The sequence below is a fragment of the Lycium ferocissimum genome, chromosome 7, assembly GCF_029784015.1.
Source record: "Lycium ferocissimum isolate CSIRO_LF1 chromosome 7, AGI_CSIRO_Lferr_CH_V1, whole genome shotgun sequence".
Classification (NCBI taxonomy): Eukaryota; Viridiplantae; Streptophyta; class Magnoliopsida; order Solanales; family Solanaceae; genus Lycium; species Lycium ferocissimum.
The window spans coordinates 38,307,715-38,333,049 of NC_081348.1; the positions used below are offsets into that span (position 1 = coordinate 38,307,715).

The 25,335-nt window shown below is 35.3% G+C and overlaps 2 protein-coding genes, 1 long non-coding RNA gene and 1 pseudogene across 3 annotated transcripts; 2 read left to right on the forward strand and 2 right to left on the reverse strand.

Moving 5' to 3' along the window:
- Positions 1-307: 307 nt before the first annotated feature.
- Positions 308-2,728, reverse strand: LOC132062821 (uncharacterized). The gene is made up of 5 exons (XR_009416258.1): positions 2,586-2,728; positions 2,075-2,170; positions 1,174-1,460; positions 959-1,081; positions 308-390 (listed from the first exon to the last, which is right to left on the reverse strand). It is a non-coding gene; the product is annotated as an uncharacterized LOC132062821 (long non-coding RNA).
- A 1,672-nt stretch (positions 2,729-4,400) lies between these two features.
- LOC132063053 (casein kinase 1-like protein 1) lies at positions 4,401-7,764 on the forward strand (annotated as a pseudogene).
- Positions 7,765-7,952: 188 nt separating this feature from the next.
- On the forward strand, positions 7,953-10,706 carry LOC132063054 (casein kinase 1-like protein 1). Its single transcript, XM_059455489.1, has 13 exons — positions 7,953-8,031; positions 8,112-8,152; positions 8,488-8,560; positions 8,656-8,804; positions 8,884-8,979; positions 9,074-9,144; positions 9,533-9,601; positions 9,687-9,743; positions 9,818-9,902; positions 9,981-10,107; positions 10,186-10,250; positions 10,324-10,393; positions 10,567-10,706. The coding sequence occupies exons 1-13, from the start codon at positions 7,953-7,955 to the stop codon at positions 10,704-10,706; spliced, it is 1,122 nt and encodes a 373-aa protein (XP_059311472.1).
- Positions 10,707-14,778: 4,072 nt separating this feature from the next.
- Positions 14,779-23,201, reverse strand: LOC132064851 (uncharacterized). Its single transcript, XM_059457991.1, has 10 exons — positions 22,912-23,201; positions 19,576-19,643; positions 18,437-18,462; positions 17,207-17,297; positions 16,788-16,883; positions 16,205-16,315; positions 16,034-16,092; positions 15,820-15,942; positions 15,182-15,253; positions 14,779-15,102 (listed from the first exon to the last, which is right to left on the reverse strand). The coding sequence occupies exons 1-10, from the start codon at positions 22,996-22,998 to the stop codon at positions 15,038-15,040; spliced, it is 798 nt and encodes a 265-aa protein (XP_059313974.1). The 5' UTR covers positions 22,999-23,201; the 3' UTR covers positions 14,779-15,037.
- Between the last annotated feature and the right edge of the window lie 2,134 nt (positions 23,202-25,335).

Below are 25,335 nucleotides of genomic sequence, written 5' to 3' on the forward strand. Positions count from 1 at the left end.
GAACTGGGCTTTCTGCTGTTCATATACAATGCTCACTATCTGTCAGGAAAGAAACCCCAACATGATCACATTACCAATTAAAGCCTCTGCAAATGATTTCAATAATGACCTATTCAAGACCTGTCTGAAGGCATCTTTCATCCTTACATGTCCTCATCCAGTGTTAGCTTGAGTTCATAACAGTCTGCTGAAGTAGATATTCATGAAGTGTCTTGATGGATTGAAGCCAATCAAAATAATTATAAGCAAGAAACAAAATTTGTCACCTTACTCACCAATATGAACGCGACACAATCATGAATTAATATAAATACTTACAGATGGGTGAAAGGACGATAACAATGCCAATTGGATACAGGAAGAATGTTGTCTTCTCCAAAAAGGGCAATACTGCATAGGGGGGAATAAGTCACTATCCATATCGACTAGTTAACATAAACGGAAAGGACCAGCAGACGGTCGTGCATCAAGTCAGAATAACACTAGAAGTTTCACAAGAGTGTTTTAAAACCATATTTACAATCTAGGTCAGAGTACCTAATGAAACAGATTGATTCCAACTAACATTTGACCTCTATTTATTCTAGGAATGCTATACCTTGGGGAAGAAAAACTCATACAGCACTGGCCATCAGTCACAATTAATGACTTAGTTAACTGGACATCTCAGACCAGAAATGATTTGAATTTGAACACACCAATAATGAAGCAAGAAAATTCATCAGTATATTTGTGTACACAGGTAAACAATTTTTAGCCAAAGGAAATGTCTGCAGAGAGAGTAACCAGGAGGATATATGCTGTCATTTCAGCACGAATAAATCTTAAATATTTTTAGTGAACACCTGCGGAAATGCTCCCTTAAGAGTTAAGACTAGAATACACAAAAATCACCTCATGTTGAATTTTGACGAAATTTAAAAGGGCAAATATTCTTAGGCTATGGAATTTATCTTACCATCATAACCTAGAAAGTTGAGGTAATGATAATAGGCAGCTCCGACCATGAAGAGCAAATTTGACAGCAAAACAAGAATGAAACCATGAGCTACCAAAACAGGGGAGAGAAAATAATGTATGACTGCCACAAAAAGAAAGCCAGCAGTCTTTATTAAAAAAAAAAAAAATCAGTAGCGGCGCGAACAGCACATTTCATCTTAACACTTCACTTACCGTAAAGCAAAACAAACATAGGGAAGAAAGACTTGCAGTGGACATCAAACACATACAACCTTCATGAGAGACAAGAAAGTGTGTAAGTAAGGAAGTTCACAAATGAAAGTGAAATTTCATTAACCCTAGATGCAGAGTTTCAGAATTCTGAATGAGGAGAAAGAAGCAGACTGAATTAAGTATATGAAGAGTTTGTTATGGAGAGGTTCTGAACTTGCCATTCTACCCGCTGTTCCACGGCATGACTGCTTGGAGCTTCCTGTTGAAGGTAATTGTTGGTTAGGAACCTGCAAGGACAATGAAAGCATAATGCCAAGCAATCTACAAGACTGGCCCCAAAATTTAAACCAACAATAAAGAAAGTCAAACTACTTTTCCTTTCTTTTTTGCTTGCCACCCTATGAATTTCTAGTTTGGTAACACACACACACACACACACACACACACACACACACACACACACACACACTACACACAGATACACACAACACACACACACACACACACACACACACACACACACACACACACACACACACACACACACACACACACACACACACACACCCCCCCCCCCCTGTACGCGGTTGTAGTGATGGTCAGGTGACCCCCTATATATTCTCTTAATGAAGTTGATCACCTATTTATTTTACATGCTGAACCGTGAGAATTCCACTGTTTGGAATAAGAGAAATTTCTGACTCCTTTCTATAGATCCCACAGAAAGATCTGATTGCAAGCTTAACCAACTAACTGAGACACGGATGGAAATTTTATTGGTCCATCGTTCCACCAAAAATGATAGAAAATTGTAAAAAATCATTTCAAGATTAATCTAAGTTAAACAGAAAGGGAACCATGATGAGGTTGCATCGAATATTCAAACGATACTAGCACTTACCAGCAACATGTTGCCTAAGTAGCTCCAGTGAGTATAAAATGAAAAAGCAATACTGAGATAACTACAAAAACAGCATGTCCTGCACTATGATCATACCTGAAACAAATGAAAGATGCAGATTGCAACATGATTCAGCATCAAAAGAACATAAGCAAATAAGAATACAAAGAAGTCAATATCTAACTGGAGCGCATTTACATTATAAAACTTGTGACCTCAGCATTGGCACATATGGATGATATTAGTATGAGAAAACTGTAATGTTGGGCTTCTCTAAACCATAATTACCTTCATTCAATCTATGACGTCCTAGGCTTCTCTAAACCATAATTAACTTCATTCAATGTATGACATCATAGGCTTCTCTAAACCATAATTAACTTCATTCAATCAATGACATCATAAAATATTCTCTTGATAAGGCAAAGTTTTACAATTCTCAAGGAAAGTAGTTGAGTTTACCAATCTGTGATCTTAGACCAAAATGAGTAGCAGAGTAAAGGAAACGTACGCAGTGCAGTATGCTAGAGTAGCAACCACCAACAGAAGAGTGCATATAACAATAAACGCAGGATCATCACGTGCCCACTGGTTCTTTGTTTCTAAAAGAGATAAAAGAAAATAACAAGAAGCCAAATTTAGATGAACAGTATTACTCCAGTAACAAAACTACTTTGCAACCGGACAACGATATTTATGAGGAGATCAACAACACCAAATGATGATATTCAAGCCACCCAGACTTTTGCGCTAATGTCAAGTTGCAAAACATAAAAATGAGAACCTTTATACTTAACATATCAATAGATCGAAACTTGATGGAACTGTAATCAAAGTTGAAAATTCGATTTCTTTTTAACACTCATCAACTTTTGCTTCAAAGACGTCAAAAGACAAAGTTTAAACCATGTGCACCAGATTAGAGGTTTTTTTTCTACACCTAACTCTCACCATCCTAATTTAAATGGTCCCTTTGACCAGCCCAAGGATTTAGAAAAGAGCATAGCGCGATTTTTATGTTGGAGTTTCTCAAATATATGGTTGTAGATGTCATAGTAACACCAATACAGAGGAAAGTATTAGAGCTTTAACACTGAGGAAGTATCACAGTTATAGTACACCCTTTGTCCCATTTTATGTGATTCGAGCACGAAGCATAGGATATTAGTTCGAGTGTTACAAAGAGTAATAGAAGTAAATATTACTAGTACTAGCCACAAGCTACAAAAGGGATATGATGTTGATAGTTTATTAGAATTCCTAGCTACCTAACAGATTAGAACAGCTAGAGGCTGAAGTTCTGTAAGGCCCCTGACAACAATCTTATGCATCATCTTTCTGCAATTTATCAATACAAGTCTCACTTGCTTATCAAAAAAATATTAATAGTACTAGCTCAAAAGTTAGTTTAATGAGAAAGCCTCACATCAGATATATACTTGACCAGTTAAATGAATTTGAATTCTTAAGAATTGAGAAAGTCGTATAAATATTAATTTCTTTATATAAGCTGTATACAACAATATCATTAAGGGAATGATATAAAAAAGTATCATTTCTATTAAAGTCCCAACATAAAAAGTAGGGCAAAAATGCAAATATACCCTTCAACTTTGCGATTTAGTGCAGATATAACCCTCGTTACAAAATTGGTATATATATATCATGTTACAAAATGGTGCAAATATCTTTTCCTTGTTACAAAATGGTGCAAATACACCCGTTTCGCTGACGGGATTTTTAAAAATATCTTTTAGGTTAGTTTTAATTAAAAAAAAATGCCACGTGACTTTAGAAAAAAGTCTAACCATATTTTTTAGTAGACATAATTTTCTAAAGCCACATAATAATTTTTTTTTGGTGGGTGGGGTCTGGTTCGTTTTAAAAATTATCTCCGTGACTTTAAAAACATAAGTCTACCCATTTTTTAAAACGAACCAGACATGACCCACCAGAAAAAAATTACTATGTGGCTTTAGAAAAGTATATCTACAAAAAAAAAATGGTTAGACTTTTTTTTAAAGTCACATGACATTTTTTTAATTAAAAAATAACCTAAATAATTTTTTTTTAAAAATCCCGTCAGCGAAAAGGGTATATTTGCACCATTTTGTAGGGATATATATACACCACTTTTGTAACGAGCGATATATCTACTCTAAATCGCAAAGTTGAGGGTATATTTACACCTTTGCCCTAAAAAGTATCATGTGAAATGGGATGGATGAAGTATCACATAAAAAGTGAATAAGAAACCATGAGGAATGAGCAGTCCTGGAACAATTCACAAATACAAATTCAATACACAAGAATCAAATTGGATTAGATGAACGAAAGAATAAAGGAAGAGAAGAAGGAAACTTACGATTGTGGTACTTTGTGTCAGGTGTCACATCCCCAGATGACTTATTTTAAATTGAGATGAGCTTTTGACACTTCAGGTGTGGGAGAGCGGGCGTGTGCTCAATTTCACCGCCAACTAATTAGAAGGGTACATTGGACATTTCAAAAGTCCAATCAGGCGACCCAGAACGGCTGACATCTCTCCTCACCAAAACATATATAAACCCCAATCCTTTTCTACCCCAGGGTTCAAGTTTTTCACATAGAAAAAGAAACGAGAGCCTTGTGTGTGTGTAAAAAGGGTTTTGGAAAGGAGGGTGGTGTTGTGGGTAACAAGTATCTACTTGATCGCAAAATTGGCAGAGGAACGATCTATCATGGTGAGTGAGTGAGTTTCTTTTTCCTTTCTATTTTGTTTCCCGGCTGGCTCAATTGTTTTCTTGGTGGTATAGGTACTGATATACATACTCGTGAGGAGGTCGCAGTTAAGCTGGTCACTCTTCTTTGTACCTCCTTACTCCTCTATCATCAACGGTATACATGTTTGTAGTTGCAAAAATATTTACTCTACCACACCTTTCATCACTTGCATGCATGTGATAGTAGGTATTTATAGCATCTTTCCATGTATCTCATCTAAGTTACTCTACATAAATGAGCAAACAAAAATCTGCTAAAAAGATACAAAATGTACTCATATCTGACTATTCTTACAAAGGGATGAGAATTATAATATCATTGTAATTTTTAGGCCACTTTTCTAGATTATAAAATTGAATAATCTTTAATTCGAATTTATTTTCCTCTTATTGGTTGTGTACTAATTTTAGTAACAAAAGTAAATTAAATTATATCCATACACTGGGTATGTTATTGTTGTTGAGTAAATTATATCCATATAATTCATGTCCACCTAAAATCAAACAACGTTAAACCATAAGCCCAAAAAAGTTACAAGATACATATGTCTCGAAACACTATAGGAAATATGTGAATAAACATATGTAAGCACATGGTCTGTCATTAGAATTTCACTTAGATTACATGTTAAAATGATAATTTCCTTACCGTTTTGGATAAATAATAATCTTTCAGAGGTATCTTTTCAAATATTCTCTTATCCAATACCATCTTCCTTGAATTTTCACTTATTTTCTTAATTTTAAACTTAACCATCACTTCATTTTCGAGTGTAGTTAGACTAAATACCTTACAAGACAAAGTAAAAAGTCGAAAAATAGGAAACTTGTTGGGAAAGAAACTTAAAAGTTTTACCTCCTCCTATTTATTGGTTTCTTTGGTCCCCAACATTGACTACACGTAATGAAATACAAGCTTATTACTTGTGGATTGGTCTTACCCCTGAAAACATATTCCAGAATATGCCAACAACATTTACGATTATAACATATCTCTTGTAACATTAGAAAGATGAATAGAATATATTCCTATTGACAACTACTTTTTTTATGTTACAAGATGTAAGAATGTTTTGCAGGAAAAATTCTAAAAAATTTCTTATCTAAAAAACTCTAATTGATTGGTAAATCTATTTGCAGGAAGATTTCCACACAAATGCTCGTCAGTTGCTATATGAGTCAAAGTTGTATGGAGTTCTTCAGGGAGGAAGTAATGGCTTCTCCTGTTTCTATTCCCAGTCTCTATTTTCACTTCTCTAGTTTGTTCTGCTTAGCATTATTATAATTGTAATACTTTTCTTGTAGCTGGAATTCCAACTATGAGGTGGTTTGGCGTGGAGCGAGATTGCAATGTTCTGGTCATGGATTTGCTTGGACCCAGTCTTGAAGATTCATTTGCTTTTTTCAGTCGGAAGTTTTCCCTGAAGACAGTTTTGATGCTTGCAGATCAAATGGTTAGTTTTAATTTAATGCTTCAAATTTATACCTTCTTAAAACGAGTTGGTTATATGGCTATTCTGGTGTTTACTGCAGATAAATTGTATTGAATTTGTTCATTCTAAATCATTTTTGCATCGAGATATCAACCCATCCAATTTTCTTATGGTCTTGGGAAGACATGCAAATCAGGTTCCATATTCTTATTACTGTGACGTTACTTTTGTTTCTGTGATTTTGCAGGACTTATTGTTTCTTTTATATTTTGTTTTGCCTTAAAATGTAGGTCTACATTATTGACTTTGGTCTAGGCAAGAGGTACAGAAACTCTTCAAGTCACGAACACATTCTTGATGGGTAAGTTGATTAGGAGTTGCTCATTTGGTAGGATGTTAAGTGCCTTCATTTCTTGTCACTTTAAAATCTTGAAAATGCTCCTTCGGAGGGAGGATGCACACGGAATTCTTACATATAGTCTTCTTGGTACAACATAGGGCTGCTCTCTTCTTAATTCAGTGTGTCCTAGGATATTATATTATTTTTATGCCCATGCAATTGTGAATCTTATTATATCAGTTAGTTTACATGGTTTTTGGCCCTGCAGAAGGGACAGAGTCTGGATAGGCTCTCCGACATATGCTAGCTTAAATTCTCACTTTGGTTTCGGTAAGCGTTCTTATTCTTTATTTTCACTCTTCTGATAGATGAACTTTGCTCTCTTTTGACTTGATGTTCTATTTTGGTAATTATAGGAAAAAGCAGGAGGGATGATTTGGAATCTCTTGGATATGTTCTTATGTACTTCCTCCGAGGAAGGTGATTTTTGCTGCAATCTGCCCTCTTGTTTTTGTCTTTGCCTGCATGTGTTTGACATCTATTTATTGCAGTCTTCCTTGGGACGGGATCAAAGTAAGAACTACGCAGTCGTATGACAAAATTGGAGAAAAGAAGGCTTTAACATCTATTGAGGTAATTTATTCGTAGATATGGTGATTGGACTCCTTTTTACTATGGAACTTAACTGCTGATCTGTCTGTGTTTCTGCAGGAGTTATGTCGGGGTTATCCTACTGAATTTGCATCATATTTCAATCATTGTCGTTCTCTCAAGTTTGAGGATGAACCAGATTATGCTAATCTGAAGCGAATGTTCCGTGACCTCTTCTTCCGTGTAGGTCTTAACTCTTAATAAAGCTTGGAAGATGCTTTTTAGCTTTGTCTGTTAATGTCCATTACATTACAGTTCTCTTTGCTTTGCAGGCTTTCAACTTGACTATGTTTTTGATTGGACTCACACTGTAGCTCCTCCTTCCCGACCTCCTCTTGTAAGTGGTGGTGTCACATCTCTGTTTTCTTCGTAAAAGCTCCACCTGTATCTGACACTGGTGGTTCTATTTAGGGCCCTGGTGCTGGTGCCGCACTAAGCTCAGACATTCCTCCAGCCATTCCCAATGCAGAAAGACATTCAGGTTATTTTTCGCATTCACATTGATACTAGATCCTCCGTGTAATTGGCTTTTGTAACTACACTTAAATACTGGTCTATTCTCCGTGTCTTTTTTATTTTTACTAATGTGAATTTCATTTTCATGTACTCTCTTCGATTTTGCAGGTGAAGAAGGAAGACAATCAGCAGATCCTATTCGAAGGACTAGTTCTTGGTCACTCATAAATGCTGGAATGGAGGGTCGTGTTGTGGGTAACAAGTATCTACTTGATCGCAAAATTGGCAGAGGAACATTCAGCGAGATTTATCATGGTGAGTGAGTTTCTTTTTCCTTTCTATTTTCCCGGCTCAATTTATTAGAGTTCCTTGTTGATGTTTTCTTGGTGGTGTAGGTACTGATATACATACTCATGCGGAGGTCGCAGTTAAGATGGTAAGTCTTCTTTGTAGCGTTAGTGATTCTGTTTTTTATGTTATCAATTTTCCTAATTGATTGGTAAAATCTATGTTATGTGTTTTCCATTACTGTTGGGAGAGATTTTTACCTCCTCCTATTTATTGGTTTCTTTGGTCCCCAACATTGACTACACGTAATGAAATACAAGCTTATTACTTGTGGATTGGTCTTAGCCCTGAAAACATATTCCAGAATATGCCAACAACATTTAAGATTATAACATATCTCCTGTAACATTAGAAAGATGAATAGAATATATTCCTAATGACAACTACTTTTATTATGTTACAAGATGTAAGAATGTTTTGCAGGAAAAATTCGAGACACAGTCGTCTCCTAAGGTGCTATATGAGGCAAAGTTGTATGGAATTCTTCAGGGAGGAAGTAATGGCTTCTCCTGTTTCTATTCCCAGTCTCTATTATCACTTCTCTAGTTTGTTCTGCTTAGCATTATTATAATTATAATACTTCTCTTGTAGCTGGAATTCCAAATACGAGGTGCTTTGGCGTGGAGCGAAATTACATTGTTCTGGTCATGGATTTGCTTGGACCCAGTCTTGAATCTTCATTTAATTTTTTCAGTAGGAAGTTTTCCCTGAAGACAATTTTGATGCTTGCAGATCAAATGGTTAGTTTTAATTTAATGCTTCAAATTTATACCCTCTTAAAATGTGTTGGTTATATGGCTATTCTGGTGTTTACTGCAGATAAATTGTATTGAATTTGTTCATTCTAAATCATTTTTGCATCAAGATATCAAGCCAGCCGATTTTCTTGTGGGCTTGGGAAGGCACGCACAGCAGGTCCCATTTTCTTATTATTGTGACGTTACTTCTGTTTCCGTGATTTTGCAGGACTTATTGTTTCTTTTATATTTTGTTTTGCCTTAAAATGTAGGTCTACATTATTGACTTCGGTCTAGCCAAGAGGTACAGAAACCCTTCAAGTCACGAGCACATTCCTTACAGGTAAGTGCCTTTACTTCTTGCCACTTTAAAATCTTGAAAATGCTCCTCCGGAGGGAGGGTGTGTGGAATTGTCACTTTCCTCTTGTGTTATTTTCCAGTGTTTTTAAAAGCTTTGAGTTGGCTTTAGCATTGGAAGCAAACTAATGTTAAATTCCCTTCCAATGAGGACATCACAACGCAATATACTTAGAATTCCCTACATCCTTCCCCTTCCGTTCCTTAAAGAAAACATTGTGGTGTGTGTTTTTCCAGCTTAGAATTGTAGGTACAACATAGAGCTGCTCTCTTCTTAATTCAGTGTGTCCTAGGATATTATATTATTTTTATGCCCATACATTTGTGTTAATCTTATTTTGTCAGTTAGTTTACATGGTATTTGGCCCTGCAGAGTTGGCAAAAAATTTTCAGGCAATCCGAAATATGCTAGCATGTACACTCATCTTGGTTTCGATAAGTGGTCTGATTCTTTATTTTCACTCTTCTGATAGATGAACTTTGCTGTCTTTTGACTTGATGTACTATTTTGTAATTATAGAACAAAGCAGGAGGGATGATTTGGAATCTCTTGGATATGTTCTTATGCACTTCCTCCGGGGAAGGTGATTTTTGCTGCAATCGCTCCTCCTCTTGCTTTTGCCTTTGACTGCATGTGTTTGACATCTATTTATTGCAGTCTTCCTTGGGAAGGGATCAAAGCAGTTACTGAGGACCTGAAGCGTGAGAAAATTGGACGAAAGAAGGCTTCAACATCTATTGAGGTAATTTATTCGAAAATATGGTGATTGGACTCCTTTTTACTATGGAACTTAACTGCTGATCTGTCTGTGTTTCCGCAGGAGTTATGTCAGGGTTATCCTACTGAATTTGCATCATATTTCAATCATTGTCGTTCTCTCAAGTTTGAGGATGAACCAGATTATGCTAATATGAAGAGAATGTTCCGTGACCTCTTCTTCCGTGAAGGTCTTAATAAAGCTTGGAAGATGCCTTTTAGCTTTGTCTGTTAATGACCATTACATTACAGTTCTCTTTGCTTTGCAGGCTTTCAACTTGACTATGTTTTTGGTTGGACTCACACTGCAACTCCTCCTTCCCGACCTACTCTTGTAAGTGGTGGTGTTACATCTCTGTTTTCTTCGTAAAAGCTCCACCTTATCTGACAATGGTTGCTCTATTTAGGGCCCTGGTGCTGGTGCCGCACTAAGCTCAAACATTCCTCCAGCCATTCCCAATGCAGAAAGACTTTCAGGTTATTTTTCGCATGCATCTCTGTGTGCTCTTGTTTCTAAACTTAAGCACATGTATACTAGATCCTCCGTGTAATTGGCGTTTGTAACTACACTTAAATACTGGTGTATTCTCCGTGTCTTTTTATTTTTTTCAATGTGAATTTCATTTCATCTGCTCTCCTCGATTTTGCAGGTGAAGAAGGAAGACAATCAGCAGATCCTATTCGAAGGTCTAGTTCTTGGCCACTCATAAATGCTGGAAGTTTGCCCGGGCAGAGGAGTGGATCCATTTTCAAGACTTGTGAAGCTGAGCCCCAATGCCTCTGTCACTAGTACTCCCTCCGTCCCAAAAAGATTGTCCTCTTTTGACTTGGCACAAAGTTTAGGAAATAAAGGAAGACTTTTAAAATGTATGGTCCAAAACAAGCCTTAGATATTTGTGTGGTTGTAAATCATCTCATAAAGTTAAATTGTTTCTAAATATAGAAAGGGACAATCTTTTTGAGCAGGTAAAAAGGAAAGGAGGACAATCTTTTTGGGACAAAGGGAGTATTACTTATGAGTAAAAGCTTGTTGCTTAATCTGATTAGATTTTCGGTTCTCCATCAGAAATTTCTTCTTAAATTAGATTTTCCATTTTTGCCTCTGCATACTATGTTAAAGTCTTTGGCTTGGTATTAACATTATCATGCTTGCTTACATTGTATTATATTTGGAGACAGTGAGAGTAACTTCTTTACTCACCTGGATATGTTTTAGATTGATGTATAGGGTTGCCTAGCTCTGTGAGTTCCTTTGGACTATCAGATGACACATGTTCTGCTTGATGTGAATTAATGTGTTTCTCAGCTTCGACTTGGATTCTTATTTGAAGTACTTTTGACTGCTGTTAGATTTTCTCTAAGTCCTTGAAATTTTTCTTATAGACAAAAAATTACATGATAATTAGGTTAGCTGTATATTTTTTTTTTTTTTTTTTTTTTGGGGATAAGTCTTTGCATATCATCTTCTAAAACAAACAATAATTGGCTGGGTTAGTGGAATCTATTAGCAAACTGATGGTTCCTCGAGGTTTCAATCTGTACAAATAGAATGTAAGAGAAGATCTCACACAGTAAGATGGAGGAATTTGTTATAGAAACCACACTATTATATCATAGTGATCTGTGTATACGTTTAAACACATTGTCGAGACCTGTGAAGCTGAGGCCCAATGCCTCGGTCACTAGGTTTTGATTTGTATGAAAGGTTGAATGGAAGTACTTACCCAATATTTCATGAGATTGAGGTTAATATTTGCTGAAGCTGTTAATACACAGAAGGCAACATTCACTTTTAATACCACTGAACGGTTGGTAAAATCTATCTTTACTAAATTTTGAACATACTAATTGGTTTTAAAATGCATCCAGTGGTTGCTAATCATCACTGTTGTCAAAAGGCTCATTTAAGCTGCTTTCCGGTGTAGACAAGGCTCTACAATGGCTTATCTGGCTCAGGACGTTGCTTGTTACACTTTAAAACGTCCTACATATTCTTCAATATTTGGTTCGTCTAATATACTTGGTTTTCTTACTTCAAGTCTCAGTCCTTCAGAGACGGCTCATTAACTATAGGTCGGAAGAGCAAACCAAAGCAACCTTGCGCGTGGTGGTTGACATTTATTTTCATGTCAATTACGTGGAATGGGACTAGAATAACTTTGTTCGTTGGCTATTTAAAAGTAAAGTCTTTACCATAGTAGACCTTGCACTTGCCTCAACTTTAAAAGTTCTCAAAGTTTATGTAACTACATTCAACCAATCAAGACGTTCATCTATCGTGTTCATTATCTCATTCTCTCCATCCGGCCAATAACCTTTAGATTTCATCCTTCGCCATTAAAAAAAGCACCATTTTGGATCCCAATTGGCCTAGGCCAAGCTATGATAAAAATTATCCTCATGTTAAATAGGTCCTCCACTAAAAAGAAGTGTCTAAATCAAAGAAAAAAAAGATTTACTTCGAGGATTCCTTCCATATCTTTTTGAGAAACTACTCAAAAACCATGGTTCAGAGAAAAGGCTCTTTGAGATATAGGAAGGACATATAGATTGCCTAGTCGCATCATCATCGTTATCCTCCTCAATATATGTCTTGTCTCATTGATTCTTCAAATTAGGTCAGCAGACCTATTGCTTTCTTTAGTACCTAAGCCAAGGAATAAACCTAACTGGTACGTTGGACCTCATGGAAGCTTGTAAAGTTGGAAATGCACCACTTTGGTGTACATTTATCGGAATACACTAGGCTAAATATTTTTTTCGTGGTTCTAGGTCCAAGGACCACTTATTTTCCAATGACAGACTACTTTTTTGCCAATGATGTACGGAAATTTTTCATAAGCCATAAACATCAAATGGTGTGACCTAGAAGTCAGCGAGTTAAGTAAAAACATGGAATACCCGGGTTCAAACCCGACAGAGACAAAAAGCACTAAATATTTAATTATATTTTTATCAACTAGCTTCAACACCTTAATTATTGAGGTATCTTTATCTCAGGGTGAACTGGGCTTTCTGCTTTTTATATACAATGCTCACTATCTGTCAGGAAAGAAACCCCAACATGATCACATTAACAATTAAAGCCTCTGCAAATGATTTCAATAATGACCTATTCACGACCTATCTGAAGGCATCTTTCATCCTAACATGTCCTCATCCAGTGTTAGCTTGAGTTCATAACACACTGCTGAAGTAGATATTCATGAGGTGTCTTGATGGATTGAAGCCAATCAAAATAACTATAAGCAAGAAACAAAATTTGTCACCTTACTGACGAATATGAACGCGACACAATCATGAATTAATATAAATGCTTACAGATGAGTGAAAGGACGATAACAATGCCAATTGGATACAGGAAGAATGTTGTCTTCTCCAAAAAGGGTAATACTGCATAGGGGGGAATAAGTCACTATCCATATCGACTAGTTAACATAAACGGAAAGCACCAGCAGACGATCGTGCATTAAGTCAGAATAACACTAGAAGTTTCACAAGAGTGTTTTTAAAACCATGTTTACAATCTGGGTCAGAGTACCTAATGAAACAGATTGATTCCAACTAACATTTGACCTCTATTTATTCTAGGAATGCTATACCTTGGGGAAGAAAAACTCATACAGCACTGGCCATCAGTCACAATTAATAACTTAGTTAATTTGGACATCTCAGACCAGAAATGATTGGAATTTGAACACACCAATAATGAAGCAAGAAATTCATCAGTATATTTGTGTACGCAGGTAAACAATTTTTAGCCAAAGGAAATCTCTGCAGAGAGAGTAACCAGGAAGATATATGTTGTCATTTCAGCACGAATAAATCTTAAATGCTTTTAGTGAACGCCTGCGGAAATGCTCCCTTAAGAGTTAAGATTAGAATACACAAAAATCACCTCATGTTGAATTTTCATGAAATTTAGAAGGCAATCTGATACTATGTATAGAAATTGATATTCGTATCTTAGCCACTAAATAAGTCAACAAAATGCTAGGATTTGATTGACTATTCCAAATATCTTGTCTTTTTTCCTTTTTTTTCCTTTCATCACACAAATGCTAACCGCAACAAAGCCGACATTGTTTTCATGGATCAATGGCTCATTTTCGATTTTTAAAAAATGCATAATGAAAAATTGCATCTCTCTCTCTCTCTCTTTTGGGAATTAAGCGAGATGACGTGTTGAAAGGGGTACTAGCTTGAAAACAGATGCAGAACGAAGCTTAACTATCGGTTGAGCCGTTGAGGCATCACCGAACTTTTATAAATCAACCTCTCTTAAATCAGAATTTCTTATGATCGAATCTTGAAGTGTTTTTTTATTAATCAAGAGATGTGGCATACCCCATAATATATACCTACGGAGTTTAACTTTTATATACTGATCTGACCTAAAAACTGAAAATATATAAGTTAATCATTTATGTAAATGATTTTTACTTGGCCTAGATGCCAATGTAAAGTTGTTGGTGACAATAACGTCTTTTTCTCATTCTTTATTTTGATCCTTATCCCTTTGTAACTTTTTATTTTGCGGTGTGGTGAAAATTGATGTAGAAATGAAGTTGTTGGTGAAGTGGTGGAGGTAGGGCCAGAGGTGACAAAATTCAAAGTGGTGGACACAGTTGGAGTTGAATTGCTAGTTGGAAGTTGGAAGTTGCAAGAAGTGCAGGCCTTGCAAGCAAGACATAGAGCAATACTGTGGCAAGAAAATATGAACTACAATGATGCCTACACTGATGGCAAGCCCACCCAGGGTGGTTTTGCTAATTTCATGGTGTTTGAGCAAAAGTAAGCCTACCCCCTACGGCCCATAGAATAGTTTTTCTATATCAGAAATGCTACAGTCACCTCTATGATTCAACAAATCAGAAATAAAATCTTTACATTAAATGAACTCATCGGGTGAAGTTTTATAGCTGACATACAAATAAGGCTCCCGTCAGATATATTTCTCATTCGTAACATCAAAATTACCTACCCAGAGATACTAAACAAACGTTCCCCAATCACATTAACAATTAAAGCCTCTGCAAATGATTTCAATAATGACCTATTCACGACCTGTCTGAAGGCATCTTTCATCCTAACATGTCCTCATCCAGTGTTAGCTTGAGTTCATAACACTCTGCTGAAGTAGATATTCATGAAGTGTCTTGATGGATTGAAGCCAATCAAAATAACTATAAGCAAGAAACAAAATTTGTCACCGTACTGACCAATATGAACGTGACACAATCATGAATTAATATAAATACTTACAGATGGGTGAAAGGACGATAACAATGCCAATTGGATACAGGAAGAATGTTGTCTTCTCCAAAAAGGGCAATACTGCATGGGGGGAATAAGTCACTATCCATATCGACTAGTTAACATAAACGGAAAGCACCAACAGACGATCATGCATTAAGTCAGAATAACACTAGAAGTTTCACAAGAGTTTTAAAACCATGTTTACAATCTGGGTCAGAGTACCTAATGAAACAGGTTGATTCCAACTAACATTTGACCTCTATTTATTCTAGGAACGCTATACCTTGGGGAAGAAAAACTCATACAGCACTGGCCATCAGTCACAATTAATGACTTAGTTAATTTGGACATCTCAGACCAGAAATGATTTGAATTTGAACACACCAATACTGAAGCAAGAAAATTCATCAGTATATTTGTGTACACAGGTAAACAATTTTTAGCCAAAGGAAATCTCTGCAGAGAGAGTAACCGGGAAGATATATGCTGTCATTTCAGCACGAATAAATCTTAAATGCTTTTAGTGAACACCTGCGGAAATGCCCCCTTAAGAGTTAAGACTAGACTACACAAAAATCACCTCATGTTGAATTTTCACGAAATTTAGAAGGGCAATTATTCTTAGGCTATGGAATTTATCTTACCATCATAACCTAGAAAGTTGAGGTAATGATAATAGGCAGCTCCGACCATGAAGAGCAAATTTGACAGCAAAACAGGAATGAAACCATGAGCTACCAAAACAGGGGAGAGAAAATAATGTATGACTGCCACAAAAAAGAAAGCCATCAGTCTTTATTTTAAAAAAAAAATCAGTAGCAGCGCGAACAGCACGTTTCATCTTAACACTTCACTTACCGTAAAGCAAAACAAACATAGGGAAGAAAGAGTTGCAGTGGACATCAAACGTATACAACCTTCATGAGAGACAAGAAAGTGTGTAAGTAAGGAAGTTCATAAATGAAAGTGAAATTTCATTAACCCTTGATGCAGAGTTTCAGAATTCTGAATGAGGAGAAAGAAGCAGACAGAGTATATGAAGAGTTTGTTATGGAGAGGTTCTGAACTTGCCATTCTACCCGCTGTTCCACGGCATGGCTGCTTGGAGCTTCCTCTCGAAGGTAGTTGTTGGTTAGGAACCTGCAAGGACAATGAAAGCATAATGCCAAGCAATCCACAAGACTGGCCCCAAAATTTAAACCAACAATAAAGAAAGTCAAACAACTTTTCCTTTCTTTTTTGCTTGCCACCCTATGAATTTCTATTTTGGTAAAGCACAGCTAGAGATAGCACAATTAGTATGTGGTTGTAGTGATGATCAGGTGACCCCCTATATATTCTCTTAATGAAGTTGATCACCTACTGAACCGAACCGTAAGAATTCCACTGTTTGGAATAAGAGAAATTTCTGACTCCTTTCTATAGTTCCCACAGAAAGATCTGATTGCAAGCTTAACCAACTAACTGAGACACGGATCGAAAGTCTATTGGTCCATCATTCCACCAAAAATGATAGAAAATTGTAAAAAATCATTTCAAGATTAATCTAAGTTAAACAGAAAGGGAACCATGATGAGGTTGCATCGAATATTCAAACGATACTAGCACTTACCAGCAACATGTTGCCAAAGTAGCTCCAGTGAGTATAAAATGAAAAAGCAATACTGAGATAACTACAAAAACAGCATGTCCTGCACTATGATCATACCTGAAACAAATGAAAGATGCAGATTGCAACATGATTCAGCATCAAAAAGAACATAAGCAAATAAGAATACAAAGAAGTCAATATCTAACTGGAGCGCATTTACATTATAAAACTTGTGACCTCAGCATTGGCACATATGGATGATATTAGTATAAGAAAACTGTAATGTTGGGCTTCTCTATACCATAATTAACTTCATTCAATGTATGACATCATAAAATATTCTCTTGATAAGGCAAAGTTTTACAATCTCAAGGAAAGTAGTTGAGTTTACCAATCTGTGATCTTAGACCAAAATGAGTAGCAGAGTAAAGGAAACGTACGCTGCACAGTATGCTAGAGTAGCAACCACCAACAGAAGAGTGCATATAACAATAAACGCAGGATCATCACGTGCCCACTGGTTCTTTGTTTCTAAAAGAGATAAAAGAAAATAACAAGAAGCCAACTTTAGATGAACAGTAGAACTCCAGTAACAAAACTACTTTGCAACCAGATTTATGAGGAGATCAACAACACCAAATGATGATATTCAAGCCACCCAGACTTGTGCGCTAATGTCAAGTTGCAAAACATAAAAATGAGAACCTTTATACTTAACAAATCAATAGATCCAACCTTGGTGGAACTGTAATCAAAGTTGAAAATTCGATTTCTTTTTAACACTCATCAACTTTTGCTTCAAAGATGTCAAAAGACAAAGTTTAAACCATGTGCACCAGATTAGAGGTTTTTTCCTACACCTAACTCTCACCATCCTAATTTAAATGGTCCCTTTGACCAGCCCATGGATTTAGAAAAGAGCATAGCGCGATTTTTATGTTGGAGTTTCTCAAATATATGGTTGTAGATGTCATAGTAACACCAATACAGAGGAAAGTATTAGAGCTTTAACACTGAGGAAGTATCACAGTTATAGTACACCCTTTGTCCCATTTTATGTGATTCGAGCGCGAAGCATTGGATATTAGTTCGAGTTATGTAACAAACAAAGAGTAATAGAAGTAAATATTAATAGTACTAGCCACGAGCTACAAAAGGGATATGATGTTGATAGTTTATTAGAATTCCTAGCTACCTAACAGATTAGAACAGCTAGAGGCTGAAGTTTTGTAAGGCCCCTGACAACAATCTTATGCATCATCTTTCTGCAATTTATCAATACAAGTCTCACTTGCTTATCAAAAAAATATTACTAGTACTAGCTCAAAAGTTAGTTTAATGAGAAAGCATCACATCAGATATATACTTGACCAGTTAAATGAATTTGAATTCTTAAGACTTGAGAAAGTTGTATAAATATTAATTTCTTTATATAAGCTGTATACAACAATATCATTAAGGGAATGATATAAAAAAGTATCATTTCTAATAAAGTCCCAACATAAAAAGTATCATATGAATTGGGATGGATGAAGTATCATATAAAAAGTGAATAAGAAACCATGAGGAATGAGCAGTACTGGAACAATTCACAAATACAATTTCAATACAAAAGAATCAAATTGCACTAGATGAACGAAAGAATAAAGGAAGAGAAGAAGGAAACTTACGCTTGTGGTACTTTGTGTGCTGATATCTGAATCAATTGTCCAATACCGCAAACAAAATGAAAATTCAACATCAGTAATTCAGAATTAAAATTGAGCATCATTGTATAATGAGCTGATATCTGTCTATATTATGGCATATCAACACCAAATTCAAAGGTGAAAATTAGACAAAGATGTGAAACATGCACCAACGCTCTCACATTTTGTTGTGTAGATTCTTTTTTCCTCATCCCAATACTTAATTCCTCGAAGAAAAGAAAATAAAGGCCAACTGCTTTATAGCTTGGAGTTTGACCGGTTGAATGACAACGAAGAAATGGACTCTCAATTAGTGTAACTTAAGGTACCAATATTTAAAATGACGCACTAGCAAAATATCTTAATGAAAAAAATCACAAACAGGCACCTAAAACCTTCAAAGAAGTATGCTTACTATCTATAACTCCTTGTTTAAACAGCAAAACTTCCTCATACTTGCACTTATACAAGCAGAATCATACCTACTTCTGACCCCTCCTTTTGCTTCACCTATTCTTACCACTCCAAAAAAATCTTTCAAATGTCACATATCACATCATTTGCCCTTATTAGCATCTCTCTCTCTCTTTCCATTTGAGATCATTGCAAGAACCTTCACAACAGACGAGCACAATGTTCTGTGCAACATAACTCCTACAGTTTCTTTTTGAGCCCCCAGTGGGCGTTTGGTGCTTTTTTTTTTTTTTTTTTTTTTTTTTTATCAAAAACTCCTACAGTTCCTCTTTCTTTTTTTTCCCTTTCATTTTCTTTTTACTTGGATAATCCATCAAGTCTTTCGATATTTTAATCTTTTAATTTCAAGTTTTGGCATTAAAAGATAACTTATCTCATGCAATGGATATCCATACATGAGTATGTTTGGATCAGCAACAAATTGATATGGTTCACAGTAAGATGAATGGTCATTCATCAATCCTCAAATCAGTATCACATCTTGTTAAACAGTACCCAGAAAAGATGATCACTAGACTGTATAATCTAAAACTACTTAATAAAACACAAGATAATCGCAAGTTCATTAACACCAGCATATTCTATGAAATATTAGCTGTAGTACTAAATTTAAAAGGATCATGGCACTTGATACACAAAATACTTACACTACTTTAGGGGAGGTGCATAGATGAAGCATTTGCCAAAAGGTATATTCGACGTCCATCTGTTGCCACTGCACACATTAAAGGAGGAGAGGAAACAGTAAGGTTACCGGAATGAAAACCCTTTTTGAACAAATGAGTTAAACAGAAATTAACAAAACAAGCACACTGCTTCAGTGCTGTTACCTTTCTCAACAAAAAGCACATTGCTTCGCTACAATTTGCAAACATATAATCAAGGAACAATTATCAAACAATATAGAGTTCATGATGGGAGTTACACTGCAGGCGAGGTTCTAACATTTGCAAACTAATCAATCTAAATTGGATGGCAAACTGAAACTGGCTGTGTTACTATTACTACATAGATTGCTATTTGGTATAATCAAGAACAATGAGACTGTTTAAGAAGAGGGCTCAGGCAACAGTCTGACTTGAACAATCTCCACCACACTAACAAGCAGTTTAGATTGTGTATTCATATTGTATTTTATTGTATTGCTATTTTAAATACAATGTTTGTTACTTACAATTTATTGCATTGCAGTGTTCAATCCATTTTTACGTAACAAATAAAAGACCCATTTTATGTAATAACTAATTTGATGTTGTGGAATTATTACATACTTTTCTTTCTGATTTTGCCCTTACTATTACATAATAATATCATCTGTTTTTTAATTTAAACTGTGGTGTCCAGGCCAGCTACTATTACTTAATAATATCATTTTGCCCTTAATTTTTCTCTTCTTTTTTTTTTTTTTTTTTTTTTGATGAAATCTTTTTTTTTTTTTTTTTTTTTTTTTTTTACACTCCACCTTTGCTCTATTTTTCCTTCATCATATTTTAGCCCCACCTTTTTATCAATAGTACTCCTTATTGCCACTTTATAGGTTCTCCTTCTCTACCTTTTTCACCAGTTACTTGTCAGTAATCATCCTTTCTTTTTTTGATGAATTGTCTAGTATATTATATTTTAACAACTCTTCCTCATTAGTTCTACTCCTCCTTGCCAGTCATGTATTCCCCCTTTTAGCTGCTTTACTATCTCATATGCATTTTTTTTTCCTTCTTTTTTTAGTTTTGAACAGATGATAAATCCAATATTTACAATAGTTAATGGTATTGTCATAAACATATAAGTTATTGTAAAGTACAATATATTTTATTTTTTTTAAAATTGAAAAATTAGACCAAACACGAAAAATATTATTAAACAACAACAAACAATAAAATCCAACCAAACATTGCTTCAACAACACAATATTGTATAAAACGAAATGTTATGAAACGGAAATAACAATCCAAGTAGGTTGTTAGGTTGTTAATGGGATGGAAACCCTGGATCAAATGTGATCTTTCCTCAACCTACAATATGAGCTAGCCACGTCTAGTGTAAAAACCAAGGGGTAAGATCTCCAAAAGCTGACATAGGTGTTATGTAGGGGTGTCAAATTTGGCCCAAAAGGTGATGACCCGCCCAACCCGCCCAAACTTTTATGGGTTGGGCTCAAGATAATTTTATATTGGGCTGATTTCAGCCCAACCCAACATAGCCCATTTTAAAGTGATCTCCAACTTAGCCCAATACTAGCCCAATTCTAGCCCATTTTTAAGATTTACTTAAATTTGGGTTTATTGCTTGAGATTTAGTTTATTTGTTTAATATATACACTTTTCTTGTATCATGTATCTTATAAGTTTGTGGTGTGTTCAATATGAAGGGAAATATTTTTCACGAAAAATGTTTTTCTCGAAAAATATTTACCACGAAAATTGTTTTCTTAAAAATATTTTCATCCGTAAAAATAATTTTCAGGAAAATATTTTTCGCGAAAAATGTATTTCTAGAAAATATTTTCCAAAAAAATATTTTTCTAGAAAATAGACCCTTCAAAAAAACTGGGTCAGGTTGGGCGGGTCATGACCCAGCCCATTTTTAGTCCATTTCAGCCCAACCCAATTCAGCCCAAATAGCTTTTGGGCCAATGTTAGCCCAACCCATTTATTACCTCAGCCCATTTTTATTGGGTCAATTTCAGCCCAACCCGCCCATTTGACACCCCTAGTGTTATGGGTAGAATTCTTTTTTTAAGCATTATTTTCTAAAACCTCAGGAGCTATCCATTCCAGCTGAAGTGTCACCCTTAGCTTTGGCCTTGGGTTTGTCAACCAATCTGGCATGTTTGACGTGGGCGACTCGACCACCACCAAGGAAACTTTCTCAACTTGGATTGTCCCTGAATCAGCAAACCTTCACGTTTAACTTTTCTTGCATCTTTCTTGACCTCATCTAGACTTTATTAATTCCTAGTAATCACAGGATAGTTGAAACTTAATAATCAAATAGTGCTAGAAAAATCCGGATAGATTTGTGGAAAGCTAACCGAAGACAGTGCCTTGTCTCCAATCTTGATATACCTTCCAAAGTTTGTAGATTCTTTACCCTTTGGTATACCCCTTGTATACGGTCTGTTTTTGTGTCCATGTTTATAAATGAAAATACCTTTACTTGATCCAACCAAAAAAAAAAAAAACTCACACTATTTTAGGCACCCCTTCCCTAGATGAGAGTGGAATTCTACCTATTCCTACATTTTAGGCCATTGTGCACGCAAAAGCACAAATATAACTAATTACTCCCTCCATCCCAATTTATGTGACGCTCTTTCATTTTTAGTCAGTTCCAAAAAGAATGACAGCTTTCTATATTTAGTAACAATATAGCTTTAAAATTCATATTTCACCCTTAATGAAATGATTTATAGCCACTCAAATACCCATGACTTATTTTAGACCACAAGCTTCAAAAATCTTCCTTTATTTCTCAAAACTCTATGCCCATTCAAACACCCTCATATAAATTGGGTACTTCATTAATGGGATAGGAATTCGTAGTGGGACTTTCATAGATCCTTCGAACGAGAAAGGTGCTGCGCCGGGGCCTCCTCGAGGTCATTCATTCAGAACCACTTGTTGCCTGTTTATTGCATATAAAACATGAAACATACACCCTAGTTCCTCAGCAAGAATACCATTCTAAATTCTAATACATGGGTTTTTATTCCACTAGGGTGATAAATGTATTGCAGATAACACCTAAATATAGTGGAAATGAATTCAAGGCACAAAAAGAGTGACCCAAATTCGTGATCAAACAGAATGATAATCCATTAACAAATGCTAAGATATTAACAGAGAATTAATTATAGAGAGAAGTACCAGAAAGTCTAGTAATTGAAACAAAAAGAATACAAGGATCGAGATCTGATCTGTACAAGATCAGAAAAACTACGTGTCGATGGGCACAATTGAAATGAAAGAATAAGACAAAAGAACCTTGATAATTTTGCGAAGGTACTGAGGCAATACTGAATTGGGTCGGACATTAGAGCTCGTTCGACCTTTCGAAGTTGTAGGCAACATCTTTATCGTTTTTCTTCTCTGTGTCGTTTGATTCAATTAGATCGGATATATCTCTTGATTTTACAGCTCTGTTTCTGGTTTGACACTGTAGTTCGCTAGCTTCCTCCTCCTCCTCTCTCTCTCTCTGTTCTTTTCCGCTCTGTTTCTGGTAATTGCAGGTGAAATCGCTGCTGGGTTGGGGTGAATGACCCGGCCCAACACGAATTGAAGGCCCGACCACCCAACTTTTGCACATTTGTCCCATTTTTGTGCTGGTCTTTAATTTTCAAAGTAATTTTGAAAGACAAAAAATAAAGATCTGTCAATTTGAAGGAAAAAAAATAAATAAATTAAAGATCTGTCCATTTGAAGGCTAAACCGTGCAATTACTTGCCCAACTTTTGCTATTCCCTCTGGCCTAATTGATGAGGTACCGGTGCAATTTTGAGACAGCAGATTGCCCTTCTTTTGGGGTAGTATTTAAATATTGCTATATATCTTGGCTTTAAATTTTGCAGCTATTAACAAAAAATAAATTTTATACCCGAGACTACAGAAACCCCCATTCATAAATTAAAAAAAAAATCGCAAGGCAAGTTGGAGATTAGCGGGAGGAGCAGGAGACACACTTGTTAAGGAATAACAAAAATTATGTTGGATTGATACTTACGGTTTATGGGCAAAGAATTAGGAGCGTGATAACTAAAAGATGCCTATACGATATCTTTTTTTTCTTAAGATATAGATTTTGCTTTATGAGGCAAACTTTTAGGTGCACCTTTAGATAAAATTCCTAGTTGTTATAGAAGTTTGACAAGGCATAACTAAAAGATGCTTTAAGTGAGAATCTCTCTCTCTGTATAAACTTTGCCTTATAAAGGCGGAATACCTTTATCTTTAAAGGTATAACTTTAGTAATTCCTTAAGAAACAGTATGCGGTCCCAACATACACCCGACCCAAGCCTTGCTTCACGATTTTTTTTTTAATTAACGAGGATTCGAATCCAAAACCTCATGATTTTTACGCGTTGATCGGATTGCAAAAAAAGGCAAAAAAAAAGACCAACATTTTGAGGGGCAAAAACTAAAGACCATCCCAAAGGAAGGGCAATCTTGCGAATTGCCCATTTTGAGATTTAATTTTTTAAGCATTGATCGTAAATTCGAACATAGATTATTTTTTTTGAAATAAAATTTATATATTTTTAAAAACTACGTAAAAAGTAATATAAATCACAATAATTAATAACTTAAAATATCTAAAAGACATATAAAGAAATTCCGATCAAAGAAAAACTTAATTAACTCTCCGAATTCCAATTGTACCACATAAATTGGAATGGAAAGAGTAATTGCTATTAGGCCTTATTTATTTCTATTAAGATTAAAATGTATAAATCTCAATATACATTTAAATATTAAGATGTTATATTAAAATCTGAATGTTAAATAATTACTATTGTTTATTTTTCTCGACATTTGAATATATAACCTTGTTTCATTTAAAAATTAATAGATATACAATTCAAATTAAATACTAGATTAGTTTAATTTTTTATAAGCTAACTATTTTTAGAAAAATTATATAGTGTTGGTTATGGGTTGTCGCTAGCGGTGATGGTGATTGGCAATAATAGTTGACAATCATGGTAGTTGGTTGTGACAGTTAATGGTGGTTGACAATATATAGCTAATGGTGATGTTGAAAGGTAGTGGTGGTTGACAATATATAGCAGTAGTTAATGGTAGTAATTGTTCGTAGTTATTGGTGGTTATTTAGTAATAGAGGTTGGTGATTATTGTAAATGGTGGCTAGTGGTGGTTACAACTTATTGCGGTGATCAGCGACTATGGTGGTGAATGATGGCGGTGTTTAGAAATATATAATGGTGGTCATTTGTTGGATAGTGATTGGCGGTGTTGTAGTAATTATAGTTGATTATAAAACGCGGCTAGTGACAACAATTGTATGATTTGAGATAGTAAAGCAACTAAAAGGGGGATTTAGATTTAAAATTTAGCCTACAAAAAATTCATTAGCTTCTCCATTTTACGTATTTCTTTAAAATTTTAAATATAAAAGGGCTAAGAAATTTTTTATAGTAAAAAATTTAGCGTTCAAATAATAACAAAAAGTTATCAACGTGCAGAGCAATGAGGATTTAGATTTTGAGAATAAACCTATAATTGCATGTTATAAATATTATTATAATATTGTGATGTCTATCTTTAGGAGAAATTTTAGGATTTGAGAACTTTGTGGCTTTGGCACCCGAAAGTCAATTCTCTCCTATAAATGAAGGATTGTATTTCATCCCTCATAGGAAATAAGAGCTCTCTTCTCTCTTGTTCTACAA

Bases quoted from the DNA above. Each gene is read 5' to 3' on its own strand.
- LOC132063054 (XM_059455489.1), top strand. From the start codon at position 7,953: ATGGAGGGTCGTGTTGTGGGTAACAAGTATCTACTTGATCGCAAAATT. The intron at 8,032-8,111 runs GTGAGTGAGTTT...TTGGTGGTGTAG, and splicing joins ATTCAGCGAGATTTATCATG to GTACTGATATACATACTCAT. The intron at 8,805-8,883 runs GTTAGTTTTAAT...TGTTTACTGCAG, and splicing joins TGATGCTTGCAGATCAAATG to ATAAATTGTATTGAATTTGT.
- LOC132064851 (XM_059457991.1), bottom strand. From the start codon at position 22,998: ATGTTGCCTACAACTTCGAAAGGTCGAACGAGCTCTAATGTCCGACCC. The intron at 19,644-22,911 runs GTTCTTTTGTCT...TAATGTGTGCAG, and splicing joins ACCTTCGCAAAATTATCAAG to TGGCAACAGATGGACGTCGA. The intron at 15,254-15,819 runs GTAAGATAAATT...CCCCCCATGCAG, and splicing joins CAACTTTCTAGGTTATGATG to TATTGCCCTTTTTGGAGAAG.